Genomic DNA, 25,570 nt, shown 5'->3' with positions numbered 1-25,570 from the left:
CTGCATTTCCATCTCCATCTCCTCTGCATCTCCATCTCCTCTGCATCTCCATCTTCATCTCCATCTCCTCTGCATCTCCATCTCCATCTCCTCTGCATCTCCATCTTCATCTCCTCTGCATCTCCATCTTCATCTTCATCTCCTCTGGATCTCCATCTCCTCTGCATCTCCATCTCCTCTGGATCTCCATCTCCTCTGCATCTCCATCTCCATCTCCTCTGCATCTCCATCTTCATCTCCATCTCCTCTGGATCTCCATCTCCTCTGCATCTCCATCACCATCTCCTCTGCATCTCCAACTTCATCTCCATCTCCTCTGGATCTCCATCTCCATCTCCTCTGCATCGCCATCTTCACCTCCTCTGGATCTCCATCTCCATCTCCTCTGCATCTCCATCTTCATCTTCATCTCCTCTGTATCTCCATCTCCTCTGCATCTCCATCTCCATCTCCATCTCCTCTGCATCTCCATCTTCATCTCCATCTCCTCTGCATCTCCATCTCCATCTCCTCTGCATCTCCATCTTCATCTTCATCTCCTCTGGATCTCCAGCTCCTCTGCATCTCCATCTCCATCTCCTCTGCATCTCCATCTTCATCTTCATCTCCTCTGAATCTCCATCTCCATCTCCTCTGCATCGCCATCTTCACCTCCTCTGGATCTCCATCTCCATCTCCTCTGCATCTCCATCTTCATCTTCATCTCCTCTGTATCTCCATCTCCTCTGCATCTCCATCTCCATCTCCTCTGCATCTCCATCTCCATCTCCATCTCCTCTGCATCTCCATCTCCATCTCCTCTGCATCTCCATCTTCATCTTCATCTCCTCTGGATCTCCATCTCCTCTGCATCTCCATCTCCATCTCCTCTGCATCTCCATCTCCATCTCCATCTCCTCTGCATCGCCATCTTCACCTCCTCTGAATCTCCATCTCCATCTCCTCTGCATCTCCATCTTCATCTTCATCTCCTCTTTATCTCCATCTCCTCTGCATCTCCATCTCCATCTCCTCTGGATCTTCATCTTCTCTGCATCTCCATCTCCATCTCCTCTGCATCTCCATCTCCTCTGCATCTCCATCTTCATCTTCATCTTCATCTCCTCTGGATCTTCATCTTCTCTGCATCTCCATCTTCATCTCCTCTGGATCTTCATCTCCCCTGCATCTCCATCTCCTCTGGATCTCAATTTCCTCTGCATCTCCATCTCCATCTTTGCGAGCCTCTTCCTTCTTTCTGTTGGCTGAGTAGAAGTCAAATGAGAATGAACATTTAATCATGTCAATTAGACCTATGTCAAAAATGCTGCTGCACTGCAAGACACTGGATGCTATTTAGTTATTGGATATGTCAAATGTTTGTAAAGTCAGGTAGCCTACATCCATGATATGCTCAAGCCTTACCTGATTGAATTATGTTTTTATATTTCATTTTCAGCTGCTGCCATGTTCTTTTAATGGCTGCAGGATTGCACCTACATGAAAATTAAAATTAGGTTGAATAACATACTGTTCTTCCAGTTTCACCTCTGATATTATAACAGTTGGGTAAGTTACTCTAAAATAGTTATTAATTACTAACTACAAATGACATCTTCAACAGTGTAATTAGATTAATGTAACAATTACTATCTCTAGAAAGTATTGGTCTACTTATTACTAATTACTTTATAAATCCCATATCAACCTCAACCACTTGAACAATACAAAAAGAGACCATAAACTGCACTTTTAATGCTTTCAAATTAACAATATTCAATTGCATGAATTATTCTTGAATTGACCAAAGTGTGTAGAGACAGAAGGTTACATTAAAAAATATACCTTTAAAAAATGTTATGTTAAATCCACTATTGTTTTATACAGAATTGTTCTATAGTCTATGCAGTATTTAATGCAATGACATCATATTTTACTTTATATTACAGAATAATTAAGAGTAATCCCTTTAATTAAATTACAGTATTTAGATTACTTGGTAATTACACCCAACACTGTATAACAGTAATTAAAATGTAAACTTACGCATTGACTCGAGCAACTATTTTCTCCCAAACTATCTCGCTTGCCGCTGCTGCCCTGTTGCTTAAAAAAAAAGTTTGCGTACTGCTGGTGAGAAATATGCAGACCTCTTTTTGTGTGGCTCTGTTACCATGGTGACTCATAATATCTGCACTCCATTGATAATGGCTTTTTATAGTTGTGGTGCACGCGCTTAACTCAGAGTCAGTCAACTTAGAGTTGATTGAACTTACTCATTTCAGCTGTTCTGAAACCGAAAAATCAGAGTTTCTCATCTCAAGGTAAGTCAACTCAGAGTTCAAGTTTTAACTCAGAGTTGGTTGAACCTCCTTATTGAAACAGGCCCCTGTAGGCCTACAGTTCATCACCACACAACAGGTGCCGAAATTAGGATGCCTTCAGTGTGCACGCGCATGACGTCATTTGGTGACATCTGTGCGGTCAAAGGAATTTTATGTTTGTGTTGCTCTTTCATTTTCATTTAATTTTATTTATTTATTGCATCCTTATAGCCTATGGATAAGCATTATTTGTCAGAATGTTTTGAGAAAAACTGAATTGTTTTGTAGACTATTTTTATTTTATTTTATTGGCCTAAAAAATGAGTAAATAAATAAAGTTTCGCGCTGTTTGCGCTTAGCATTTTGTAAGCAGTCTTTTCCACCCAAGTTGCACAATGACAACAAAGTGTCAAGAAAGCAAGAAAACAGTTTCAACAGTGTATTTATTGTCTTAGAGCAGTCTTTTTTCAAAACGCAATATAAAACGAAAGGGAAACAAAAACAATAAATCCCTTTGGCCGCACCGATGTCATCAAATTACGTCATGCGCGTGCACGCGGAAGTCAGTCGAGAAGTCAGAGAATTTAAGTCCATTCAGGCAGTCTTATCAGACCTTAATTCGCATCTTGTCCTTTATTATATTTAAAAGCATTACATAAAGGTAACATATGTTCCGAACATTTTTAGCCTATAAGACAAAACTATTAGGTTAGGTTAACATTAGTTAACGCAACATTAGTTAGGTTAATACATATAGGCCTTGGGGCGTAGCACTAATGTTGGGCCCTGGTCACAGAACCAAGGGAAGACACCCAAGACTGCTTTATTTTCACTATTATTCAAAAAAAAAATATATATATATATTTTCACAAGGTTAAATTCAGAGTAGGCTACCAACTGCAATAACATAGCAAGACATTTTAAGACAGACTAATTTGAACTATTTAACTATTTTATTTATTATAAAATAATAAATTAAATAAGTGAATTATTAACATTAATAATATAAATGTAAATAATAGCTACATTCAAATCTAGCCTTCAAATATTTTTCAATTTTGAGATAAACAAATATTCAAACCATTGCATACCATGATATATTCTAGGCTATATGTTATATAGCCTACGATCCGAAAATCTGATATTGTTTGTTGATAGCCAACTACCTGCAATCAAAAAGAGAAAGAGAAACTTTGTTTGGGAAAGAACCGTTGTCTCTAGTAAACACGTCTGTTTCTCACCAAACACGTGATTAACAAGAACCATCTGGCACTGCCACGAAACTAACCAAACGCTGTGTTCACGTGACTGCTATGAGATAGCTACACACTTGTGAAAGATTTAAAATCGCAGTCTTTTGTCTTGCAGTTCAAAACTATATGCTAATGCTTTAGGAAGCCATGACATGATAGTTTAGCCATCTTCTTGTGCCTTTCTTAGTTATTTTGTATTTGGCGTTTTATCTCTTTTCCCATAAATTCTGGACGATAAACTCCGTGTAGCTACAGACTGAAAATGAAACCGTTTTGCTGCATCACCTCCTGTGGCTTCAGTACAGAACACAAGACAAAAAAAAAAGTGTAATTTTTTTTTGGGCATCAGTCAAGTTCAATGACAGCTTGAAAAAATATCCGCTCATGCATTACCAAAACATTTGCAAACAACTGCTTTTGTTTTATTTGGTTTGTTTGCTTTTACTTTCGCTTGCATGGACTTGGCTGGTTGTATTGTTGTTGTTTGTTAGATTTAGAAACCATGTGGTATTTAGTGTGGATTTACACTATAGGCCTATTTCTTTCTTCACTTTTGATATTTTTTACATTTATAATATGATTAATTGATCAATTAAGTTAAAACAAACAAAAATGTGTGTGTGTGTGTGTGTGTGTGTGTGTGTGTGTGTGTGTGTGTGTGTGTGTGTGTGTGTGTGTGTGTGTGTGTGTAAAGGATGTAAAATATATTTATATATATATACATACTTTTTGACTTTTTTAGATACAAATTCGGTAAAATGTGTACAAACCTTTGACAGATATATGACACATGGCACATTAGGCCTATAATATTTGGATAATATAATCAAGGCGCATTCACAGTCACAAAGTAAGTCTGCTCATGCATTATCACAACTCAAAACACGATTGCTTTCTGTTTTGTTAGTTTATTTGCTTTTTTCACTTGCATGGACGGCTGGTTGTGTTGTTGTTTAGAATTAGAAGCAATACAAAAAAGCATTTTACACATCTTTGTTAATGAATTTTTTAACTCGAAATATCGTAGTCATATAACAGTAAAAAAATAGCATGGATTTATACTGTACATTTCTCATTCTTTATTTGTGCTATTTTCCACATTTATAATGATCAAAACAACAAAATTGCATTGTACTATAACTGGTGTTCACAGAAATTTATTAAACATAAAATATATTGGTCTACATAAACAATAATTTAGGCTTGTAGGTCACAAATATTATTAAGATCATTAGATACAAATTCAGTAAGATGATGTCCAAATCTGATATATGACACATGGCACATATGCACTATATGAGTCCCACAGTATGAATAATCTGATGGCTTAAGTAAACAGAAATGGGAAGACAAGAAAAGTCATTTTTAACCTCCAACACATTTCTGGTAGGTGATGAACATGGCTCCAGGCTTCACTTGGAGCTCAGACAGTGTCTGCTGCAGCTGAACCGGTTTCCCATTGTAGACCAGATTCCCACAGCCTCCGAGCTCTGGTTTCAGCTTCCGGACCTTCTGCTGTAGTTTCCCGATGGTATCGATGCTCCTCACAGAAACAGCAACCTTGACTCCTTTAGAGCCATCAAAGATATTCACCAAAAAGCGTTTAGGACCTGAAGAAATCTGCTTTTGAGCCCGGAGAACAGTGTGTGTGGCATTTCCAAACGGCTCAGGAAGGGGATCGGTGTCTCCTTTCACACACTGCCGGAGTCCACATGCTTCCGGCTGAAAAAGGTTTGGAGTCTGAGAGAGAATCAGGATATTCAGTGAATAAATGCAGGGCACCTCATGACAATAAAACTAAATAAAAAGGGAGAATTTTCATAAGAACTCATCTTTAATATATACCATTCAAAACTTTGGGTCAGTAAGATTCAGTAATGAATATTATTTTTTTTATTTAACAAGGACACATTAAATTGATCAAAAGTGACAGTAAATACATTCATAATGTTACAAATGATTTCTATTTCAAATAAATGCTGTTCTTTTTAACTTTATATTCATCAAAGAATCCTGAGAAAAACTTTGTCAACACTGATAATATTCAGAAATGTTTCTTGATCATCAAATCATCATATTACAATGATTTCTGAAGGATCATGTGACACTGAAGACTGGAGTAATGATGCTGAAAATTCAGCTTTGATCACAGGAATAAATTACATTTTACAATATATTCACAGAAAAAAAAAGTTATTTTAAATTGAATTATTTCACAATATTGCTGTTTTTACTGTATTTTTGATCAAATATTGGTGAGCAAGAGACTTCGGTAACTTAAAGCTTTTATATAATGCCTTACAAAGGTAGGTCTATTCATAATGTACATTACATGCATTGTGTCTTTGCACAAATAACCAAAGTTATTTAAATATTATAATGTATTGTAATGGTGGTTATAATTAAGTAATCATGAGACCATACAATGCATTATAAGGTTCATCACAAGGAATAATTAATTGATTAAAAAATACTTTATCATGCATTATATATAAAGGCTTCGAAAGAACACTTCACTTAAAGCCTTTATATATAATGCATTATAAAGTATTTTTAAGTATTGCCTTGTGGTGCAATTTACAGTATAATGCAGTGTATGGTCTCATGATTACTTAATTATAACCACCATTACAATACATTATAATATTTAAATAACTTTGGTTATTTGTGCAAAGCCACAATACATGTACACAAGATACATGTAATTATATATGTATTATCGTTCAAAAATTTGGAACGATAGTACATATATACTTACATATATCTTACATTTTAACTTAACAAAATGTATTTAAAATCATCTCACCAGTGCTGGGTAAATGACTGTAGTCATGTTGCCTTGAGTTGCTTCTGTTCACAGTGCAGGTCTGGCATGTATTTATAGAGAGAGTTTTGGGAATGCACCTATCTTCCCTGTTGCAAGCCCTGCCCTGTAAGGGTTCGTTCTCTCCAACCCAGGATTTACAGGAACTGCTGCCATGCATTTGTTCACAAAATCCAGGTAATAGAGAAAATGGGAATCACCGGACTTATATTCTCTGTTCAAAAGCAATTGATTTCCCTGTATGTTTTGTTTTATATGTTGTTCATGTATGTGTTACATCTGGTGATGGTACTGTGATAAAGATCTACATTACAGCTGATACATGAATTTCAGTTTCACCGAGATTACATTGTCATTGTTGTGAATGACAACCCATGACCTCTACAGGAAGAAGGTCTCTTGTTGATCATTGAGTTTTGGGGAGACTGGAGGCAAATGTCTTTTTTTATTATTTTTACTTCCTTCATAACTCTCATAATACTACAAGTCTTCCATCTTTTAGTATAAGAATCATTTAAATGTCCTGCAACCCTACATACGGCCAGTGGTTTGGAAAGTAGATGGATGGACAGACATTTACAGTATATGTGCCAAAAAATACTGTTTAATAACTGCACCATTACTCATAAACTATACATAATGGCACTAAAACAAAAGTATTTAAGATTCTGCTTTATTTCTTGGTGATACTGATCATGTGACTCATCGGTCAGATGTTCCTGCTTCCATTGAAGCTCACGAGGCTCATAATAAAATAGTTGAATAAGAAAAAAAATGCATAATACAATATGTGGGCCAAAGACTTTTATTTTTTTAATTAAAATAGAAGAATCAGATTTACATATAAAAGTGCAAATCACAATTACAGATCAATAAATTAAGTCATTTTTCAATATGAAGTTTCCATTAACAAACTGAATTAGGGATTTTCTTTTAAATCATCCGTTCATGTTGGACATCTATAAGGTTGCATATGACAAATTTTCTGTTATGCAAAATAAAAGATGTAAGATAGAATAAGACACTATGTAGATAGAACTATCACTTCTACTATCTGTGTTTTCCCTGAAAAACTGAAAGTGAAACTGTTTTGTTGATTAAACCTTGAAAATACCTTAAAAAAAACTCGTTCAATTCTTGACCACAAAAACAAACGGCCAAACAAAGTAGATCTTTGTCCTGTCATGTTAAACAAAACACTTGAACAAAACAAAAGTTCTATTCATGTCGTCTTGCAGCTCGAATAACACATTCAACTCAACATTGTTTGCACTCTATTTTATGTTTGCATCAACAATCAGGACTTGTTACATTAATCATTACACTGAATCAAGTATTTTCAAACCTTTGACGGATATATGACACACACAGCTATAAGACAATGAAATATTTGACAAAGAAAAGTTTGACAGTAAGATTAATTTACAGTGTGATTAAACAGTGACGAAGACAGAAAGAAAAGTGGTGTCCAGATCTTTGTTAACCTCCAACACATTTCTGGTAGGTGATGAACGTGGCTCCAGGCTTCACTTGGAGCTCAGACAGTGTCTGCTGCAGCTGAACCGGTTTCCCATTGTAGGCCAGATTCAGGTTTACTCCGAAGTCTGGATTCTGCTTCAGAACCTCTTGCTGTAGTTTCCCGATGGTATCGGTGCTCTTCACCACCACCGAAACCTTGACTCCATTAGAGCCATTAAAGAAATTCACAGAAAAGGCTTTAGATTCTGAAAACGGGTTTCGAACCCGGAGAACGGTATGGGTGGCGTTTCCACACGGCTCATGGTAGGGAACAGGAACCGTGTCTTTGGGGTCTCCTTTCACACACTGCCTGGGTCTACATTCAGCATGAAGGATATGGTTATGAGGCTGAAAGAGAATCAGGACATTCATGAGGGAGACGCGCAAGGCTGGAGAAAAGCAACAATTACAACACTTTCATGTTAAAAATACATTTCAAATGTCAGCATATCATGTTAAATGTTTGTATTTTAAAATATATTAAAAATATTCTTACCAATTCTAGATGTGCTATTGTAGCCATGGTTCCTGTATGTGCTTCTTGGTTTTTGTTGTACTCTTCAACAGTGTTTCTTACAGAACATGGGTAGTGCTTATATACTTTTATTTAAGCTCCACCCCTTAGAACCTTATGTAATGGTTGATCTCTTCTTCCTAGTTCACTTCAGGCCACTGGAGAAGAAAAAAGCATTCAAAGGCAGCTCATATAAAGGAAATGGTCAAGTACTCAAAAAAAGTACCTATCTTTCCTCCTCACCATGTAAAAGCACCTGATATACCAAAAGCGCAAGCAATTCGGTGAGATAAACATTGCCATAAACAATATCAAACCATAAAAGTGGAAAGTCCCATGTTTTCTTCAAGGCAAGTTAAGTTTGAAAATGAAACCAATTCTGCCCTGCTATAAAACAATAATTCAATAATTACTTAACATGCATGAGCCAGGAAGATGTTATTTTTTTAATGTGACAAATCACATTAACTTATGTTCACATAAAACAGTGATGGGGAAACAGGTGTCCATGAAATCAACACATTTATTTGCATTTTTGAAGTTGCTGTACAAATATTACATCAGACCCAGAGATTTGAAGCAGATACACAACTCAAACCTACTTCGAGTCACAGATACAAAATCATTACATTTCCATAGGTTTTTTTTATATTTTTATTTTGAGGTCCGCATGCCAGTTCATCCAAGATTGGCACAGCATATTAAGAGGGCATTAGACCCTCTACAAGCTGCTGATAGTTTTCCCTCTGCCCTTCTTGACACTAGGTGGTGTTTTCTGCACCATTGACAGCGTGTCTCTTTTCTCAACCTTCCTCAGCTGCTTCTTCTTCATTCTCTTGATCTTTGCTGTATTCTTAATCTGAAAGGGGCAAAGCAGTTATGAGTTAAATAAGAATGTGACAGAAAAACTGTGAGAAACATATGAATTCTGGTGCAAATTGACATTCTGTATTTACCACTTGCACAATCTCCGCTTTTCTCTCGTTTTCTGCTCGTCTTTTTAGATGTTCTGCTCTCCTCCTCTTCTTGTCCTGCAAGAAAAATAAATGAATACAGAAGAAGCACATATGACCAGTGTTAACTATGATATTTCAGCTTTTAACTTCAAAACTTGTACCAGCCTGAATCTTCATGACATTTTCCACAGGTCACAATGTCACTGCGTTTCTCAGAAAGTAATACTTTTATTCAGCAAGACTGCATTAAATTGATCACAAGTGACAGTAAAAAGTTATATTTCAAATAAATGCTGGTCTTTTGAACTTTCTATTCATCAAAGAATCCTGAAAAATACTGATCACAGTTTCCAACAAAGTATTAATCATTATAAAAATGTAATTATTATTAATAATATGTTTCTTGAGCAGCAAATCAGCATATTAGAATGATTTCTGAAGGATCATGTGACAAGACTTGATTAAAATGTAAGAATGTTTCACAATATTACGGTTTTACTGCATTTTTGATAAAAAAAAATAAAAACAGTCTAAAATAAAAACATTTCAAAATCTTAAGCCCCCAAAATTTTTAACGCTAGGGCAGGGGTCCAATCCTGCTCCTGCCAATCTACTGTCCTGCACAGGTCATCTCCAAGCCTAATCAAACACACCTGCCTTTAATTTTCAAGTGATCCTGAAGACCTTAATTGGTTGCTTCAGGTGTGTTCGATTAGGGTTGGAGATGAACTGTGCAGGACAGTCTATCGGCAGGACCAAGATTGGCACCCCTGCTCTAGGGGTAACTACTAAGTAAATAGTTTATTAATAAGTAGTGGTGGGCAGATCAAGGCTTCGTGAAACACTGAAACAGTTGAAACAAATGTGCCATATTGTGCCGAGGCTTCGAAACAATCCGACATCCGTCTCCACGGTGACCCCTAGTGGTCAGAACAGCGTAAATGCAACAAAAACCCAGGTCAAAAATGCATAAAAACACCTTTTACAATCTATTGCAAATTCTTTACTGAGAGTAAAATCTTTCAAATGCAATTATCTAATCATCTAATAAGATTACCGTGTAAACGTGTTCTTTTATCAATTATCAAACGTCTACAAATGTATAAAACTGATCAAAGATCAGGTAAAACCCACAGACGTGTTCTCAGGTTCATTGGTTCTCAGTGACTCATGATTCATGGGTTGACAGATCAACACCCCCCAGCGGTGAACCATTGAAATTTCGAAGTGTTTCGAAACAGTTATGACGTAATGAAGCCTCGTTTACTGAAATCATGTGACTCTGGCAGTTTGATACACGCTCCGAACCATTGATTCGGAACAAAAGATTCGTAAAGGCTTCTAAGCTTAATGAAGCAGTGTTTTGAAATTGCCATCACTATTAATAAGTGAAACTTTACCCAAGTTTTGTCCCAATTAAATCACACACTACAGACTCACCATGTACTCATCCGTGTAGTGTATGAGTTTTAGGCCATTTTGTCAGAATCTCGCTGGAAATAGTAGGTCATCCAGGTACTGTTTACCAACTCTTATGAGCACTGTGATTTCTAGCATACTTATATGGTCACATACTGTTTTTCACGTACTATATAGTAAGGAAGTATGCGATTTTGGATGCACTTTCTAATGTGAATTTTCAGTGAACACACTACTAGCACTAGTTATACTACAAAACGGCATAGAATAGTGCAGAAGTGCGCAAATTGGGACGCACTTCTATTGTTTCAAAAACAAACAATGACAACATTCAATTCATACATAATGAGATAAAAGCACAGTTTTGGTGCAGAAATTCACCTCTTTTTCTCTGGCCTGCTCATCTTTCAGCTGCTGGTGGTACTGCTTCACCAGCTGCTTCTCTCTCTTGGCCTCCATCTTCTTTTCCCATGAAGTACGCAGAGGTTTGTCTCTCAACAGAGCAGAGAACCTACAAAACAAAGTCAGCATGTCTGAGCAGAAGAAACAAATGCACTAGCAAACAAACAAGTACATAGGGAAATGTTTATGTAGCAAATCATCATTTTGGATTAAAGGATTAGTTCACCTCATAATTAAAATTTCCTAACAATTTATTCACCCCAATGCCATCCAAGATATCCATTTCTTTCTTTCCTCAGTGGAAGAGAAATTAAGTTTGAGGAAAACATTTCTGGATTTTTCTTCGAATAATGACCTTCAATGGCAACCAATGTTTTGAAGTCCAAATCAATGCAGTTTCAAAGGTCTTTGAAGGGCTTCAACTGGCTGTGCACGATCGCAGCTGAGGAAGAGGGTCTTATCTAGCTAAACGATAGGTCATTAAAAAAAAAAGAATATATATATATACACACACACACACTTTTTAACTAATTGTTCGGCTTGAGCTGATCTGCAACGCGCTGGGAACTAGTCATCACGTTGAAAGGTCACGCTCGATGTCGCCGGCGTCAGCGGAAGTACCGCCCCACTGTTTACAAAGCGACCGTGCGAAAGAGGATAGTTCAAATTGTATTGGTCGCTTTGTAAACAGTGGGGCGGTACTTCCTGCAACGTCATCGAGCATGACCTTTCAACGTGATGACGTAGTTCCCAGCGCGTTGCAGATCAGCTCAATCCGAACAATTGTAGTTAAAAAGGAATATACAGTATATATATATATATATATTTTTTTTTTTTTTTTTTGTGTGAAAATTACATCGTTTCGCTAGATAAGACCCTCTTCCTCAGTTGCGATCGCGCACAGCCCGTTGAAGCACTTTAAAGACCTTTGAAACTATATTGATTCGGACTTCAAAACGTTGGTTGCCATTGAAGTCCATTATTTGAAGAAACATCGAGAAATGTTTTCCTCAAAAAACTTAATTTCTCTTCCACTGTGGAAAGAAAGACATGGATATCTTGGATGGCATTGGGGTGAGTAAATTACTATCAAATTTTAATTTTGAGGTGAATGCACAAATATACAAATACTCATGTGATATCAGGCCAAATACCTGAGAGTAATAGGAAACAAAATGTTTATAAAGAGTAATTGCACCTTTGCTTCTTTCGGTCTTTCCATACTCTTCCAGACTTGGGTTTCCCAAGAGGCATAGGCTTACTTTTCTTCTCAATGGATTCAGAGTGAGTCCTTTTTTTGGACCCTTTCTTGAGGTCTGTAGGACCTGTGGACCCTGTCTCCGTGTTATTTACCACGTTTTCCTTCTCACTGGTCTGATCTACAGTGTCCGGAACTGACTCTTGACTGACATTTACTGCTGATGCTGATAATGACGCGGTTTCGTCTTCACATACTGTTTCTGTGACTGAACTGCACTGATCGCCTTTAGTATCTGCTGTACATTCATTGATGCTTTCTGCCGGATCTTCTCGGACAACCGACTTTCTGGTCCGGCGAACGGGAGTTTTGGCCGCGGGCGTCCGGAGTCTGCGACCACTCCGTGTGCGGCTCACAACGGGAGAATCCGCGTCGTTTTCGGGACCTTCAGCCTTCATAACATCACCTCCACCGTCTACTTCCATGTTTATAGACGCTGAGATCGTTCGCGTTGAGTCGATTGATAAAATATAAAGCTATTTAAACTGTAAAAGACACCACACATGTGCGGAAACACACGTGCATTCCTCCTGTATTTCCCTGAGAAACGTAGAAGAGGAGTGTCAATAATCATTTGGAAGTAATCAATAGCGCTCCTTAGTGGTTGGGAGGGCAACTATGTGAAGTCCGACTCATTTAAGCAAGTCGGTTCTCGAACCGATTCAAAGGTCCGAATCATTGATTTATTTGCATCATCAATTGGCCCCTGCAAAGCGTTCCAGTAAATTTGTTGAATGGAAAATGATTTATCCATAAAAGTCGATTGTCTAAATCTTCTCCTTTATACAAAGTTTTCTGTAACGAACTTGCCTTTTTAATGAAGTCTCTCTTAAGGTAGAGAAAATTTAAACGGTGCAAATAAGTCTTGGCGTCTTGTCAGTGTCTTTGGAGCTTCTGACTTTGGTGCCTGTTTTTTGTAATGTCGGGTACAAGTTCATAAAATAAAATAAAAATAATTTAAAAAATCCAGTAAGATTGCTGTTTTTTAGGCTACAGTTTTCGGTTAACAATGTATATTTTATATTTTCTACAGTTCAGTTTGTCACAATATTAAAATGAATTTGTTATGACTAGAATTCTTATATTTTTATTTTAATCTTCCGGAAGACAATTAATACTAGTAATAAAAAATAAGTAGCTACGAACATGAATGAAATGCTAATTATGTTTTAAATATTGAATTAAAGCGTTGGACACGTCTGAAAGAGATGACTCTCAATAAATTAGTATTTGACTTGAGAACTTTACTGATTCAGTGGCTGTATATACACAACAACAAAAACAGAAAAAAATGTATTCGATTTGGCAGTTCATTTACACAACGAGGGTTCTGGGGGCCTGAAAATGCAAACTTTTGTTTTCAAAGGGTACGTTTACACGATAACAATATACTAAAAACAGAAACGTTTTTTTCGCTTACAGACAACAACATTGTCAAAACGATCCTCGTTTACACGGATACGCAAAACCGACTAAAAACGTTTATTTATGCCAGGCCAGTAGTTGGCGATGTCACTTTGCAATGAAACACTGAACACGTAATACGCATACCCATGATTTCACCGATTTTCACCGTTTTCACAAATTCGATAACAGTTTTGTTTTCTAAAACTTGCACTTTGAAACCCATTTCAAAAGCTTGCGTTTTCAGGCTCCCAAAATGCCATTGTCGTGTAAATTAATGGCCAAAATGAATTAACAGTTTCCCATTTTTAGCTGAAAACATAGTACAATTTTTTGAAAACGGTGACGTCATGCGTTTGTGTATTACGTGTTCAGTCTATAGACACATAGTGTTTCTTCACCAAGTGGCATCACCATCTATTGGCCCAACATGAATAATACCGCGTTTTTTGTCGTTTTCACGAATTCATGCGAACTGGGAATGTTTTGAGAATGTTGTTGTGTCGTCTGTAAAACACAGTGGAAAAACTTTTCTGTTTTTAGTACATTTTATTCCCAGACAGCAACATAATGTCGGCCCAGATCCGGCCCACATCTGGGCCATGTGGAATCCATGTGTACCAGATGTGGGCCAGATGTGGGCAGGGATCTGATCCGACATTATGTTGCTGTCTGGGTTGTCATGTAAATGTACCCTCAGTTTGATTTCCAACTATAGTGATGGTAAAATCTGCGACCGTGAGATGGTTCTCAAACCTGTTCAAAATCAAAACATGAATCTCCTTTAGCGTCACCACATGGTCCATGCTTTACATTAAAATATTCCGATAAGTTTGTGTTCTGGTAATAAAGGTGTTTGTTGTAATCTAATTTGTCCAGTTCAGTTTGACACAATACTAAAACCCGTTTGTGACCACCACAATTTATTAACTCACTAGGTGCATTAGCATTTCATTTTATTCTATTGGATTACTTACTAGTTGTGAAAAATAATTCATAAATGCTAGGTCGGTTTTAACGTAACTTTTATACCGATTCAGTTCTATTTGTGAACAAATCTTCCAGACCTGCTCTGTGAACCGGTTCAACTAGTTCATTAAAAAGATCCGATTCCAGACAACGATTCATTCACGAGTCGGTCATCGCTAGCAGCAACCAAAATAAATGGCATTTGACTTCCGCACCGCTGTTTGGCTGATTCGAACAACATGACTGCGGGTCTCGAACTGGTGTTGGTTCTGCTCCTGGCCCTACCATCGGTCACGGCAAGTATTGACTTTGCCCATTTGTTTTAAAAGTATAATTTAAAGCAAGCGTAAAGCTTGCTTACTAGTGTTATGATGTTCTCTCCATAACTTTAAATAGTGACTTGGATATGCAGTACTACCATCTAAGAAAAGTGTTATACTTTCTAGTGTTTGTTATTCTGACACTGTTTATAGAAGAATATTTCTGCTGTGAGATATTCGGTCGCACTTTTGGTCTGATGTTATGATAATGAATATACTGACACCTGACAAGTGCGTCCAGACTGTCATGACTCGTGCGTCTTGTGACTTGTCATGTGAGGACGTCAGTCATCATAATCAAACATCAATCCTTAATACTATTATTTAAAGAGATAGCTCACAAAGATCACAATTCTGTCCTTAATTACGCACCCTCATTCCATCTGAATCTTTAAATTTTGCAGGATGTTTAAACAACTGCTCTTTTCCATATTATGAAAGTAAATGGAAACTGAGGCTTCTGTGCTGAAAAAATGACAAAAACACGTCTTGTCATTATGTTGTACCATTTCTGATGTCAATAATAATTGTCCACAAGACACATGTGAACCATGCTTGACGTCAAACCTGCCATGACTTCTTTGAGACCACCTTTTTGTCATTTGGGACTCATATGCCCCAGTCCCCATTCACTTTCATTTATATGAGGGGAAACAGTTCAGACAAGAATTTAGTGCAAAATATCTTTGATTGTGTTCCATGGAAGTAGGAAAACCAAACCAGTTTTGAACGTGAGACTGAGTACATTATATAATTACACAGGTCTCTGGAATACTGTACTTGATTCAGATTCTTTAATTGTGGTATTCTGTGGTCAAGTATTATTCCTTAGTTATTCCTGTAATTTTTAGTTGCTCAGTTTTTAGTAACTCATTATGATTTTTAAAATTTAATGTGCTTAAAGTTAATTAATTTTTACTGGAAAGTTTTAAAGCGCTCTGTATCCTCTTCCTTTCTGTAGTATGCTTCAACATCCAGTTTCTCCGTGGATTACCGTCAAAACTGCTTCCTTAAAGATGGAGAGCCATTTCGCTACATCTCGGGCAGCATCCACTACAGCAGGATTCCCAGAGTCTACTGGAAGGACAGGCTACTCAAGATGTACATGGCTGGTTTGAACGCCATCCAGACGTAAGAGGAACTGAAAATGATTAAGTATTAGTCATTTGCAATGTTTTGTATTCCCACAGTCAAGGAAAACCTGGAAATATTGTGATTTCCAAGCCTGGAAAAGCCTGGAAATTATTAATAAAAATCATGGAAAATTCAATAGTGAATACTGGGATATAAAATGTTATTGTGGAGAAATTGCTCATTGCAAGTACAATATTTCTGAAATGATTTCATAATTATGTACTAATCAATGGAATTTCTTTGGCCCTTTTTATTCTAACTTTGTATTACACTCATTCCAACAAAGATTTCCCTAATGGCCGAATTCATCCACAGGTATGTGCCATGGAACTTCCACGAGCCGGTTCCGGGTCAGTACGACTTCAGCGGAGACATGGATCTGGAGCACTTCTTGCAGCTGTGCCAAGACATTGGCCTGCTGGTCATCATGAGGCCTGGCCCCTACATCTGTGCAGAGTGGGATATGGTGAGAAAGGACCTTTATTAAGGACTGTTATTAAGATGCGTTTCGGTTGATCGGATCACAAGTGGATGATGCTAAAGGTGTAAACGGGGTTAAAATGTTTTGCACTTTCGATCACTTCCAGAAGTAGTTGAAAACACATTTGACCGGATTGCTTTTGTAGTGTAAACGCTCATGTGGTCGAACGTGTTCAAACAGCCACAAAAGACCGTCTTCTCACTGTCTACTGATTTAATGCATAATCATTATGGGAAGAGCTCTAGCCAGACGGGATTTAAAATTTGTCGGCTGGAGACCCAAGTTTGGTTTGAAGATGAAAAACGTACCAAGCACAATGTTCTCTCAACATTCCTGATTTCGAACAGCCACTCATAGCTGACAATTTGGCGTGATCGTACGGCTGTCAGAGCAGAAATGAAAGCTGATGCTCCGGTCGCATTCATATGTTCATTGTGCAAGCTTATTTTGTCCATTAGATCTGAAAAAAACATGTACATTTACCCTCCACTCGAAGAAACCAGGACAGAAGTGGTTGAAAGTGGACAAAAGAGACGGATTAAAACACCAGGTGTGAACATGTGTCCTCGTCGTCTACTTGTGATCCGATCGACCAAAACGCATCTTAATACGTAATCGGGGCCTGAGACGCATCTTAAACTAGGGTCCGGGGGCCACAAGAGTGAGCTAGGGGGTCTGTGGAAAAACAATGTAAATATTAAATAATTAATTAATTCTTATGATTTAAAATAAATGTAAAAATTTGATTTACATAACTAAATAATAATAAATAATAAATAAAAATATAAAAAAAATAAGATAAGACCTCGGATGGTTCATTTTTCTTGTTTTAGGGGGGTTTGCCTGCCTGGCTGTTGAAAAAGAAAGACATTGTGCTGCGATCTTCTGATCCAGGTAATAATAACATGAGTTATTGAGTAACCTTAGAGTGGAAAAGATGCAGTTGAATGAGTGAAATGTATATCTTGTAAGTTCAAGTGGCGTTTTTTATATTGCTCTAGATTACCTTACAGCAGTGGATAAGTGGATGGGGAAGTTGTTGCCCATCATAAAACGTTACCTGTACCAGAACGGCGGACCCATCATAACTGTGCAAGTAAGAAAGTTATATAACAATCATGCTGGTGGTAAAAAATTAAAACATTATATATACATTATGATATACTGTATATTCAACTATATATTATTGAATATGTAATTTTCATAACATGAGAGAAATCAGATTGCTGTGATTTCAGCCTGCCTTAGTGCTAAACTCATGACACTGAACAGTGGAATTTCCTGTTGAACGAGTATTTTTACTCAATAATAATTCAGTTACTTTCCAGCTTATTATGTAATCAGTTCATAAAATGTCTGCTCATGATTTGATGGGTTTAACTTATGAAAAGTGTGACAATTACATTACAATGACATGAAAACCCTATATACCGTATATAGATAACCCAATCTATAAAATGTTATATATAATTTGTTTGTATATATAATTTCACCCTTTTTAGCTATTTAAGGACAAACGAGTATGTAAATATGTGTAATATGTATTAAAGTTTCATTTTCAAACACAAGCACATCTTACATTTGTGAATGTGGTTGCTTTCATATGCAGGTAGAGAATGAGTACGGCAGTTACTTTGCCTGTGATTTTGATTACATGCGGCATCTCAGCCAGCTGTTCCGGGCTCATCTGGGAGACGAGGTGGTCCTGTTCACCACTGATGGAGCAGGCGTGGGTTATCTCAAGTGTGGATCCCTCCAGGGCATCTATGCCACTGTTGACTTCGGCCCAGGTCTGCACAGCCTATATGTCACCTGTATATATATATGTATATATATATATCACCTATATTTATGCCTAAATGTTATATACAGAGCTTGGCATTAACACCTGCCAAATGCGGATGGATTTCAGCAGTGTAACGCAGTCACTCCTACTAGCCACTTTGGCGGGTTAAATTTTATATATAATATATTCATTTTTCAGTTGTAGTCTTTTTAAAATGCCATCTGAAATAAACTAAGTGCAATGTAGTGTTGTCAAAAATATAGATTTTTCGATACATATCAATACTGAAATAAATTAAACGCTTCCAATACTTTTTTTCCACAGAATAGATACAGGTAAAGCTGCGCTTTCTCACTCTCTCATCTTTCCAACAGCGAGTGACACACAAACCCGACCTCTCCTCACTCACTCGGTTCATTTGCTCCTGATGAATATTGTTGGTGTTAAAGGGCTTGAATTTCACACCCAAAGAAAACACATAAAGCCGCCTCTCAGTTATAAATTGAGTTCTTTTTTATTGCTTATTGCGCTTAAAAAGCAAATATACACAAAATCAAATAAATGCAAAATAATGTCAACATGCAAGTCTTGGTAAGTATTCACGTAAAAACAGTCAGTTATATTTTAAGTGAACGTAAACAGTTGAGAAAGAAAACACATGTGTAACAGTATAATAGTGCGTCAGGTCTAATATTCCTGCTGCCAAATTATGAGATAGTATTAAAAATAGCTATATGGCATTTTTCCCCCATGGTATCGATGTTCAAAATGTGGCCAGTGAAAATGCTGAGTGGCAAGTAACTTTAGAAAACCGCTAGCCACAGTAGCTGGTGAGCAAAAATATATATATATTTATATATAGATGCCTAAATATTGCCTTTGCAATTACCTAAATACGTTTTATGTTTGTTTGTTTTTTTACTTCAGTTAACGTTTATTTTTTTACATTTTTAGTTAACGATAACACTGGTTCTGACATTACTTAGCATTGCGATTTGTACATTTTATTGTTGTATTTTTGTGCAGGTTCAAATGTAACCGCTGCGTTTGAAGCACAGAGACATGCAGAGCCACGTGGGCCTTTGGTAAGAGTCAATCATTTTCCCTATCAGCAGTTATGAATATAAAGACACAGGATGACAAAGCCACACTGAACTACATTATAATAATAATAATGCATTTTATTTATATTGCGCTTTTCTCAAACCCAAAACGCTACACGGTATTAATAACAATGACAGCATTATAGTAAAAAACAGAAATGACAAAGTATACTCAATAAAAAACAGCTTTAAAAAGATCTTCTTAAAACAGTGAAGTGTTGGGGTCAGTCAAACTGCAAATTTGTAATGGCGAAAGGAAGAGCATTCCATAACTGTGGAGATGAAACAGAAGAAGCTCGACCTCTTATAGACCCTGTTTTAAAAGATAAGTTTCAAGAATCAGAAGAGCGGAGAGAGCGAGTTGGAGTAAAAGGGGCGATTAAATTATAAAGATATGCTGAGTCTGTCCCATTAACAGCTTTATATGTTAAAAACAAGGTTTTAATATCAATATGCACCTGTATGGGAATCCAATGCAATTTATAAAGAACAGGGGAAATATGCTGGCAAGCAGTTGCAAGTCAGTACCCGAACGGCTGAATTCTGAATATATTGCAGTTTCTTATTTTGGAGACTAGAATAAAGTGCAATAAAATAATGAAGCCTTGACGTAATAAAGACGTGGATAAGCCTTTCCACATCTGGCAGGGAGGGAGAATTATGTGCCACAATTCTATGTAGAAATGTGTTCTGGAAAATAGAACTGAGGCCAGTTTTTTTTTGCAGGTGAACTCTGAGTTTTACGCAGGCTGGTTGGACCACTGGGGCGAGAAACACTCTGTCGTTCACACAGCCGCTATCGTCAAGAGCCTCAATGAAATTCTGGGAATGGGAGCCAATGTCAACTTGTGAGTTGGTCGCCCATAACAATTGAATATCGGTTTTATACTAAAAAAGGACTTCTGAAAGGAATGCATTGATTTATTTTATTTATTTATTTTGAATAATCAGAATTGTATAATTGATTACTATTTTTGTTATTGTTTTCAAGATATATGTTCATCGGTGGAACTAACTTTGGTTATTGGAATGGTAGGTCTTGGAGGTTAGTACATCAACAGGCCAAGAATAACTTACAATGCGTCTCGATTCATGTTTTTCCTTGATTTTATCACATTATAGGCGCAAACTCTCATTATAGTCCTCAGCCAACCAGCTACGACTATGACGCCCCCCTTACAGAAGCTGGAGACCTCACAGAGAAGTATTTCGCCATTAGAGAAGTCATCAAAATGGTAAAGATTTAGCTATTTATTGATAGAATTATGATTTTCAAAGGAGAAATGCAATGGTCAGTAATCATGCAAATCGATCTGATTGTTTTTTTGTTGTTGTTTCGGATACAGTACAAAGATATACCAGAAGGAATGCTGCCTCCATCGACACCTAAATTTGCATATGGACAAGTGCAAATGAAGAAGGTAAATAATTTTTTCATCGTTGCCTATTTATTCTACTGTTGGAATAGGATTTATATTTCGAGTCTCTGTTTTATTTAAAGATGACCAATTATGCCGTTTAGTCTTTGATTTTTGTTTTTGTGCTCTAATAGAATAGGTTTTCATGCTTAAATGTAAAAAAAAACACAAAAAAACGTAATTTTTCCAATATTTGACATTGTTGCAGCACCTCTCTTCCCAATCTGTCAGTAACGCTCGGTTTAGATCTATATGAAGCCCCTTCTTCTGTGCTCTGATTGGTCGGCTTGTCCAGTGTGTTGTAATTGGTCAACCACTTTCAGCGTCTTTCAGAAATGTCACTCTCCTTACCATAACCACGAGTTTAACACACTACTAACTAACTCAACCAGGCCCCTTTTTTTTGCGTATGTCTTGGGTGGGAATTATTTAAATGAGGAATATTGTGACATTTTCGTTCCCAGAAGAAAACTCAAGACTACAAGTGGAGGCGATCCAGGGAGTTCAGAAACAGTACGACTGATGTATAGAATAACTCCTGTCAGAGTGACTTAGTGTTTAGTAACTTTTCAGACCTTTTTCATGCCCAAACAACAACATTACACTCTAAAGAAAGATGAAAATTTAAAAAAAGCATTATAGGTCCTATTTATTTAATCTGTCTATATAACACTCCTCTATATAACTATCATGTTCTTGCAGCTCAAGACCGTGTCAGAGTCTTTGGATTTATTATCTTTGTCCGGCCCTGTGAAAACTCTTTACCCACCAACATTTACTGAAATGAATCAGGTATGCCTGCATCTCATCTTAATTGTTTTTCAGTAAATGTGCAGTTCTGTTCAGTAATGTTAGTGATTTAAATGCTCCCTCCACTTTGTCTCAGTCAGTGTTTATGCAGATGCTTTTTATGTACTGTATTGCTTTGTCTTATCTGTTTAATGATTATGGATGTCTCATTATTCCGTCAGGCGTTTGGCTTTATGCTGTATCGAACTGTGTTACCTGTCAACTGTCTGAAGCCCACCCCGCTGTCATCTCCTCTAAATGGAGTCCATGATCGGGCATATATATCCATTGATGGCGTAAGCAGCACTGTGTTACTCTGTTGATGGTTTCATGCCTGAGTTACTCATAATCATAATAGATGTGATGGTGAAAAGGCTCTTAAGATAAGATAAAGTCTGTGCACAGGTTTATATCAAATTGGAAGTGTTTGCATAACACAACATTTTATACAGTACACCGCCAAGTTTGAGGTCATTACGTTTTTTTTTTTTAAAGAAATTAATACTTTTATTCAGCAAGGACAAAAGTGACAGTTATAAATTAATGAAATTTCTATTTCATATAAATGCTGTTCTTTTGAACTTTCTATTCATCAGAGAATCCTGAAAAAATGCATTACTCTTTCCACAAAAATATTATGTTTTCAACATTGATAATAATCAGAAATGTTTCTTCACAGGGTTTTAAAAATATATTCACATAGATGAAAGTTATTTAAAATTGTAATACTATTTCACAATATTTTGATGAAATACATCAGATAAGCAGAAGAGACTTCTTTCAAAAACCTCAAACTTTTGAACAGTAGTGTAATTGTTTCATTTCATTCTGTGCTTCTTAAATCAATTTTTTTTTTAGATTTCTTCTGGTATTTTGGAGAGGAACAAGGCACTCACTATGAATATAACTGGAAAAGTTGGCAGCCGTGTGGACATCCTGGTGGAGAACATGGGCAGAATCAACTACGGGAGAGAAATTAATGACTTCAAGGCAACCAAAACTTTATCCACTTCCCATTTTACTCCGCAAAGTCCCTCAACCTGTTCTAACTAATCAGAATTACAGTTTTCCTGTAGCTGACAATCCCACAGAAATATTAAGACTCTTTTTCATTTTCTCTCTGTTCCTCAGGGTCTGGTGTTCAATCTGACTCTGGGCGCTGAAGTTCTGGTTAACTGGACGGTGTACTCTCTGAGTATAGATGAAGCCGTGCGTGAGGGGCTGTTGTCGGCGTCAAGCTCATCTGTCTCCATCTCCTCGCCCTCCACCAGTTTAACCACCACACCTCCTCCTGCTCTTTCACCTCCAACCTTCTACGCTGGCAGCTTCCACATCCCGGACGGCATTCCCGACCTCCCTCAGGACACATACATACAGTTTCCCAACTGGAGGAAGGTAGGACTCTTCACCACTGCTGTCGCTTTTAATGAGATCTAGGGATGCACGATATATCGGTATCGGGCGATATATGTTCATTTTTAATGTTATCGTTATCGGCCCGATATGAAAAATTTGCCCGATATATTAAAGCCGATAAATAATGTAGTATTTCCTTCAGCTGAGACACTTCAGATCCGCACTGTTCGCCATGATGGTTTTTAATTGTTTGAAATATGATTGGGAAAAGGGAAAATACTAGGGATGCATGGTATATCGGCCACCATATCAGTATCGGCCAAATACGTTAATTTTTAATGTTATCGTTATCGTCCTGATAAGACAATTTGGCTGATATATTAAAGCAAAAAACAATGGATTATTTTCCTTCAGCTGAGACACTTCATGTGTGCACTGTTCACCATGATGGTTTTTAATTGGTCTAAATATGATTGGAAAAAGGGAAAATATGGTTAAGTGAAACATGTGCAAGTTTGTCATATAAGCTACATAGAATTATCATGAGAACATTATAATTGTGTGCTTGGGACATGGCTTTTAATGATGAGACTTTTGTTTTTGTAATCAGGCTCATAAAAATTATATAAAAATTTTAATTTAGATTTATCGGCCGATATATCGGTCATCGGCTTTCAAATATAAAGAACGATCCGCTATCAGTATCGGACAAAATCTTCTTATCCGTGCATCCCTAATGAGATCCATTTACAAATGTAAAGAGATTAGCTTAGGTGAAATTTTAAAGGATCATAAAATGCTTTTTTATTCCAGGGTCAAGTGTGGATTAATGGTTTTAATGTGGGCCGCTACTGGCCTTCCCGCGGGCCACAGGTGACCCTCTTTGTCCCAGCCCACCTGCTCAGCACCTCCGTTCAAAACAACATAACCGTTCTGGAGCTGGAGGCGGCACCGTGCTCCTCGGGTTCCTGCGTGGTGGAGTTCACTGACACTCCGGTAATAAACGCCACAGTGAAGACAACCAGCCAGCACACGAGACGGCTGTTCGAAAAACAAGACCTCTTATGATTATACCGACCACCACAAGCAGAAGAATCTTAGAATAATTAATTTGTGTCACACATTTTACTGATCTGAAAGGATATGACATGCGTCAGCTCTATATGGACAATTTTAAAACTATAATATATGATCACTGTGAATTTACTGTAAAATCTGCCAATGCTCAGTTGTCAAAGCCGCTCAGGGAATGAGCTGTGTGATTTTAGTTTGAGTGCACTAGTTCCTCTCAAGGTGATGTTAACATTATTTCCTAATGCGGATACTACGTTTATTTTGCACTTTTCAGTATTTTGAATAATACTAGGAACCTTACCTTTCATATGGACAAACATGCTACATTGTTTAGTCAAGCGTTTATTGCATATGAGTGATTTTATTTTTGCACCACATTTGACTTGCCTTGTAATGTATCATGATGAAATGATGTTAAATGGTTTTATGACTTTGAATTATTGAAGCCTTACAGAAATCCATGGTTGTGTGTAATTAAACGGCACTATTTTATTAACGCAGTCTTTATCTGAGACATACATATGGTTTGTTTTAAGGTTCTAGAAGTGGGGTGGTTTACCGGAATTTTGTTTTATGTGTACTGCAATTCTGCAGAAGGGAAAGTTTTTGACTTTCTTCTTCCTTTTTTGGCTTCTCTTTTGCATCTCCTCTCATACTAAAGCCTGATTGAAAATTATGAAAACTTAGTTTTCAATTGTTGTCAACACCAACACCACGTACATTTTGAACATTTCATTTTAAGAAATTTAGGAATAACGAGTAAAAGAATAAAAGTTGAGATTAATAAATATAGCAGTGGCCAAAAGTATTGGTAGCGACTTAAAATTTTGTGTTTTATTATGTGATTATTTTTTCACAAGTTTCTTTGGTATATCGGGAAACTATACTGATAGGCTTAAAAGGCTTTTATTTGTAACACAATCAATAACGGGGCAGCCGTGGCCTAAAGTTGTGGGTTCGATTCTCAATACCAGTGGGGCAGTTAAACAACATTGCTATTTTCCACCGTCAATACCCACGACTGAGGTCCCCTTGAGGTTGTACCCCCAATCGCTCCCCGAGCGCCACAGTGTGGTTTGCAGTCTGTGTGTGTGTTCACTGCTCCTAAAGTGTGTGCACTAACTTGGACGGGTTAAATGCAGAAGACAAATTCTGAGTACGAGTAACCATACATGTATATACAACCGTCAATATACGCAAAGACTCAATATTTACAGTGTTCACCCATTTCATAACCTCTGCAATTTGCTCTGACATGCTGGATATGAGCTTCAGGGCCAAATGCTGAC

At 37.1% G+C, this 25,570-nt stretch overlaps 4 protein-coding genes across 4 annotated transcripts; 1 reads left to right on the top strand and 3 right to left on the bottom strand.

Moving 5' to 3' along the window:
* Window positions 1–537: 537 nt before the first annotated feature.
* LOC143753550 (uncharacterized) lies at window positions 538–2,303 on the bottom strand. The gene is made up of 2 exons (XM_077245949.1): window positions 1,405–2,303; window positions 538–1,244 (listed from the first exon to the last, which is right to left on the bottom strand). Exon 2 carries the CDS (start codon window positions 1,098–1,100, stop codon window positions 648–650), a length of 453 nt encoding a protein of 150 aa, XP_077102064.1. The 5' UTR covers window positions 1,101–1,244; window positions 1,405–2,303; the 3' UTR covers window positions 538–647.
* Window positions 2,304–4,448: 2,145 nt separating this feature from the next.
* On the bottom strand, window positions 4,449–6,441 carry LOC143753549 (uncharacterized). Its single transcript, XM_077245948.1, has 2 exons — window positions 6,363–6,441; window positions 4,449–5,296 (listed from the first exon to the last, which is right to left on the bottom strand). Exons 1-2 carry the CDS (start codon window positions 6,387–6,389, stop codon window positions 4,922–4,924), a joined length of 402 nt encoding a protein of 133 aa, XP_077102063.1. The 5' UTR covers window positions 6,390–6,441; the 3' UTR covers window positions 4,449–4,921.
* A 728-nt stretch (window positions 6,442–7,169) lies between these two features.
* Window positions 7,170–13,007, bottom strand: ccdc86 (coiled-coil domain containing 86). Its single transcript, XM_077245946.1, has 5 exons — window positions 12,388–13,007; window positions 11,169–11,298; window positions 9,369–9,443; window positions 8,395–9,271; window positions 7,170–8,246 (listed from the first exon to the last, which is right to left on the bottom strand). The coding sequence occupies exons 1-4, from the start codon at window positions 12,870–12,872 to the stop codon at window positions 9,134–9,136; spliced, it is 828 nt and encodes a 275-aa protein (XP_077102061.1). The 5' UTR covers window positions 12,873–13,007; the 3' UTR covers window positions 7,170–8,246; window positions 8,395–9,133.
* A 1,958-nt stretch (window positions 13,008–14,965) lies between these two features.
* Window positions 14,966–24,777, top strand: glb1 (galactosidase, beta 1). Its single transcript, XM_077245945.1, has 16 exons — window positions 14,966–15,116; window positions 16,102–16,271; window positions 16,590–16,740; window positions 17,589–17,649; window positions 17,757–17,851; window positions 18,365–18,545; window positions 19,568–19,626; window positions 20,371–20,492; window positions 20,636–20,676; window positions 20,767–20,879; window positions 20,991–21,065; window positions 21,765–21,854; window positions 22,034–22,147; window positions 22,710–22,841; window positions 22,983–23,246; window positions 24,021–24,777. The coding sequence occupies exons 1-16, from the start codon at window positions 15,060–15,062 to the stop codon at window positions 24,273–24,275; spliced, it is 1,980 nt and encodes a 659-aa protein (XP_077102060.1). The 5' UTR covers window positions 14,966–15,059; the 3' UTR covers window positions 24,276–24,777.
* Window positions 24,778–25,570: the final 793 nt, after the last annotated feature.

Source organism: Siphateles boraxobius, unplaced genomic scaffold, assembly GCF_051911475.1.
Source record: "Siphateles boraxobius isolate OS27281-9 unplaced genomic scaffold, OSU_SipBor_1 29, whole genome shotgun sequence".
In the NCBI taxonomy this organism is placed as follows: Eukaryota; Metazoa; Chordata; class Actinopteri; order Cypriniformes; family Leuciscidae; genus Siphateles; species Siphateles boraxobius.
Note: the sequence above shows the minus strand (reverse complement) of the source record. Positions and strands in the feature narration are given on the sequence as shown.

What these genes read in the sequence shown, in the direction of transcription:
- LOC143753550 (XM_077245949.1), bottom strand. Translation starts at nt 1,100, where the DNA reads ATGAAGATGAAGATGAAGATGGAGATGCAGAGGAGATGGAGATGCAGA.
- LOC143753549 (XM_077245948.1), bottom strand. Translation starts at nt 6,389, where the DNA reads ATGACTACAGTCATTTACCCAGCACTG. An exon ending in CAGTCATTTACCCAGCACTG is followed by an intron (nt 5,297 to 6,362) that starts GTGAGATGATTT and finishes ATTCTCTCTCAG; the next exon opens with ACTCCAAACCTTTTTCAGCC.
- ccdc86 (XM_077245946.1), bottom strand. Translation starts at nt 12,872, where the DNA reads ATGGAAGTAGACGGTGGAGGTGATGTTATGAAGGCTGAAGGTCCCGAA. An exon ending in AAAGACCGAAAGAAGCAAAG is followed by an intron (nt 11,299 to 12,387) that starts GTGCAATTACTC and finishes TTTGTTTTGTAG; the next exon opens with GTTCTCTGCTCTGTTGAGAG. An exon ending in AAGCGGAGATTGTGCAAGTG is followed by an intron (nt 9,272 to 9,368) that starts GTAAATACAGAA and finishes TGCCCCTTTCAG; the next exon opens with ATTAAGAATACAGCAAAGAT.
- glb1 (XM_077245945.1), top strand. Translation starts at nt 15,060, where the DNA reads ATGACTGCGGGTCTCGAACTGGTGTTGGTTCTGCTCCTGGCCCTACCA. An exon ending in GACCCATCATAACTGTGCAA is followed by an intron (nt 17,852 to 18,364) that starts GTAAGAAAGTTA and finishes TTTCATATGCAG; the next exon opens with GTAGAGAATGAGTACGGCAG. An exon ending in CAGAGCCACGTGGGCCTTTG is followed by an intron (nt 19,627 to 20,370) that starts GTAAGAGTCAAT and finishes TTTTTTTTGCAG; the next exon opens with GTGAACTCTGAGTTTTACGC.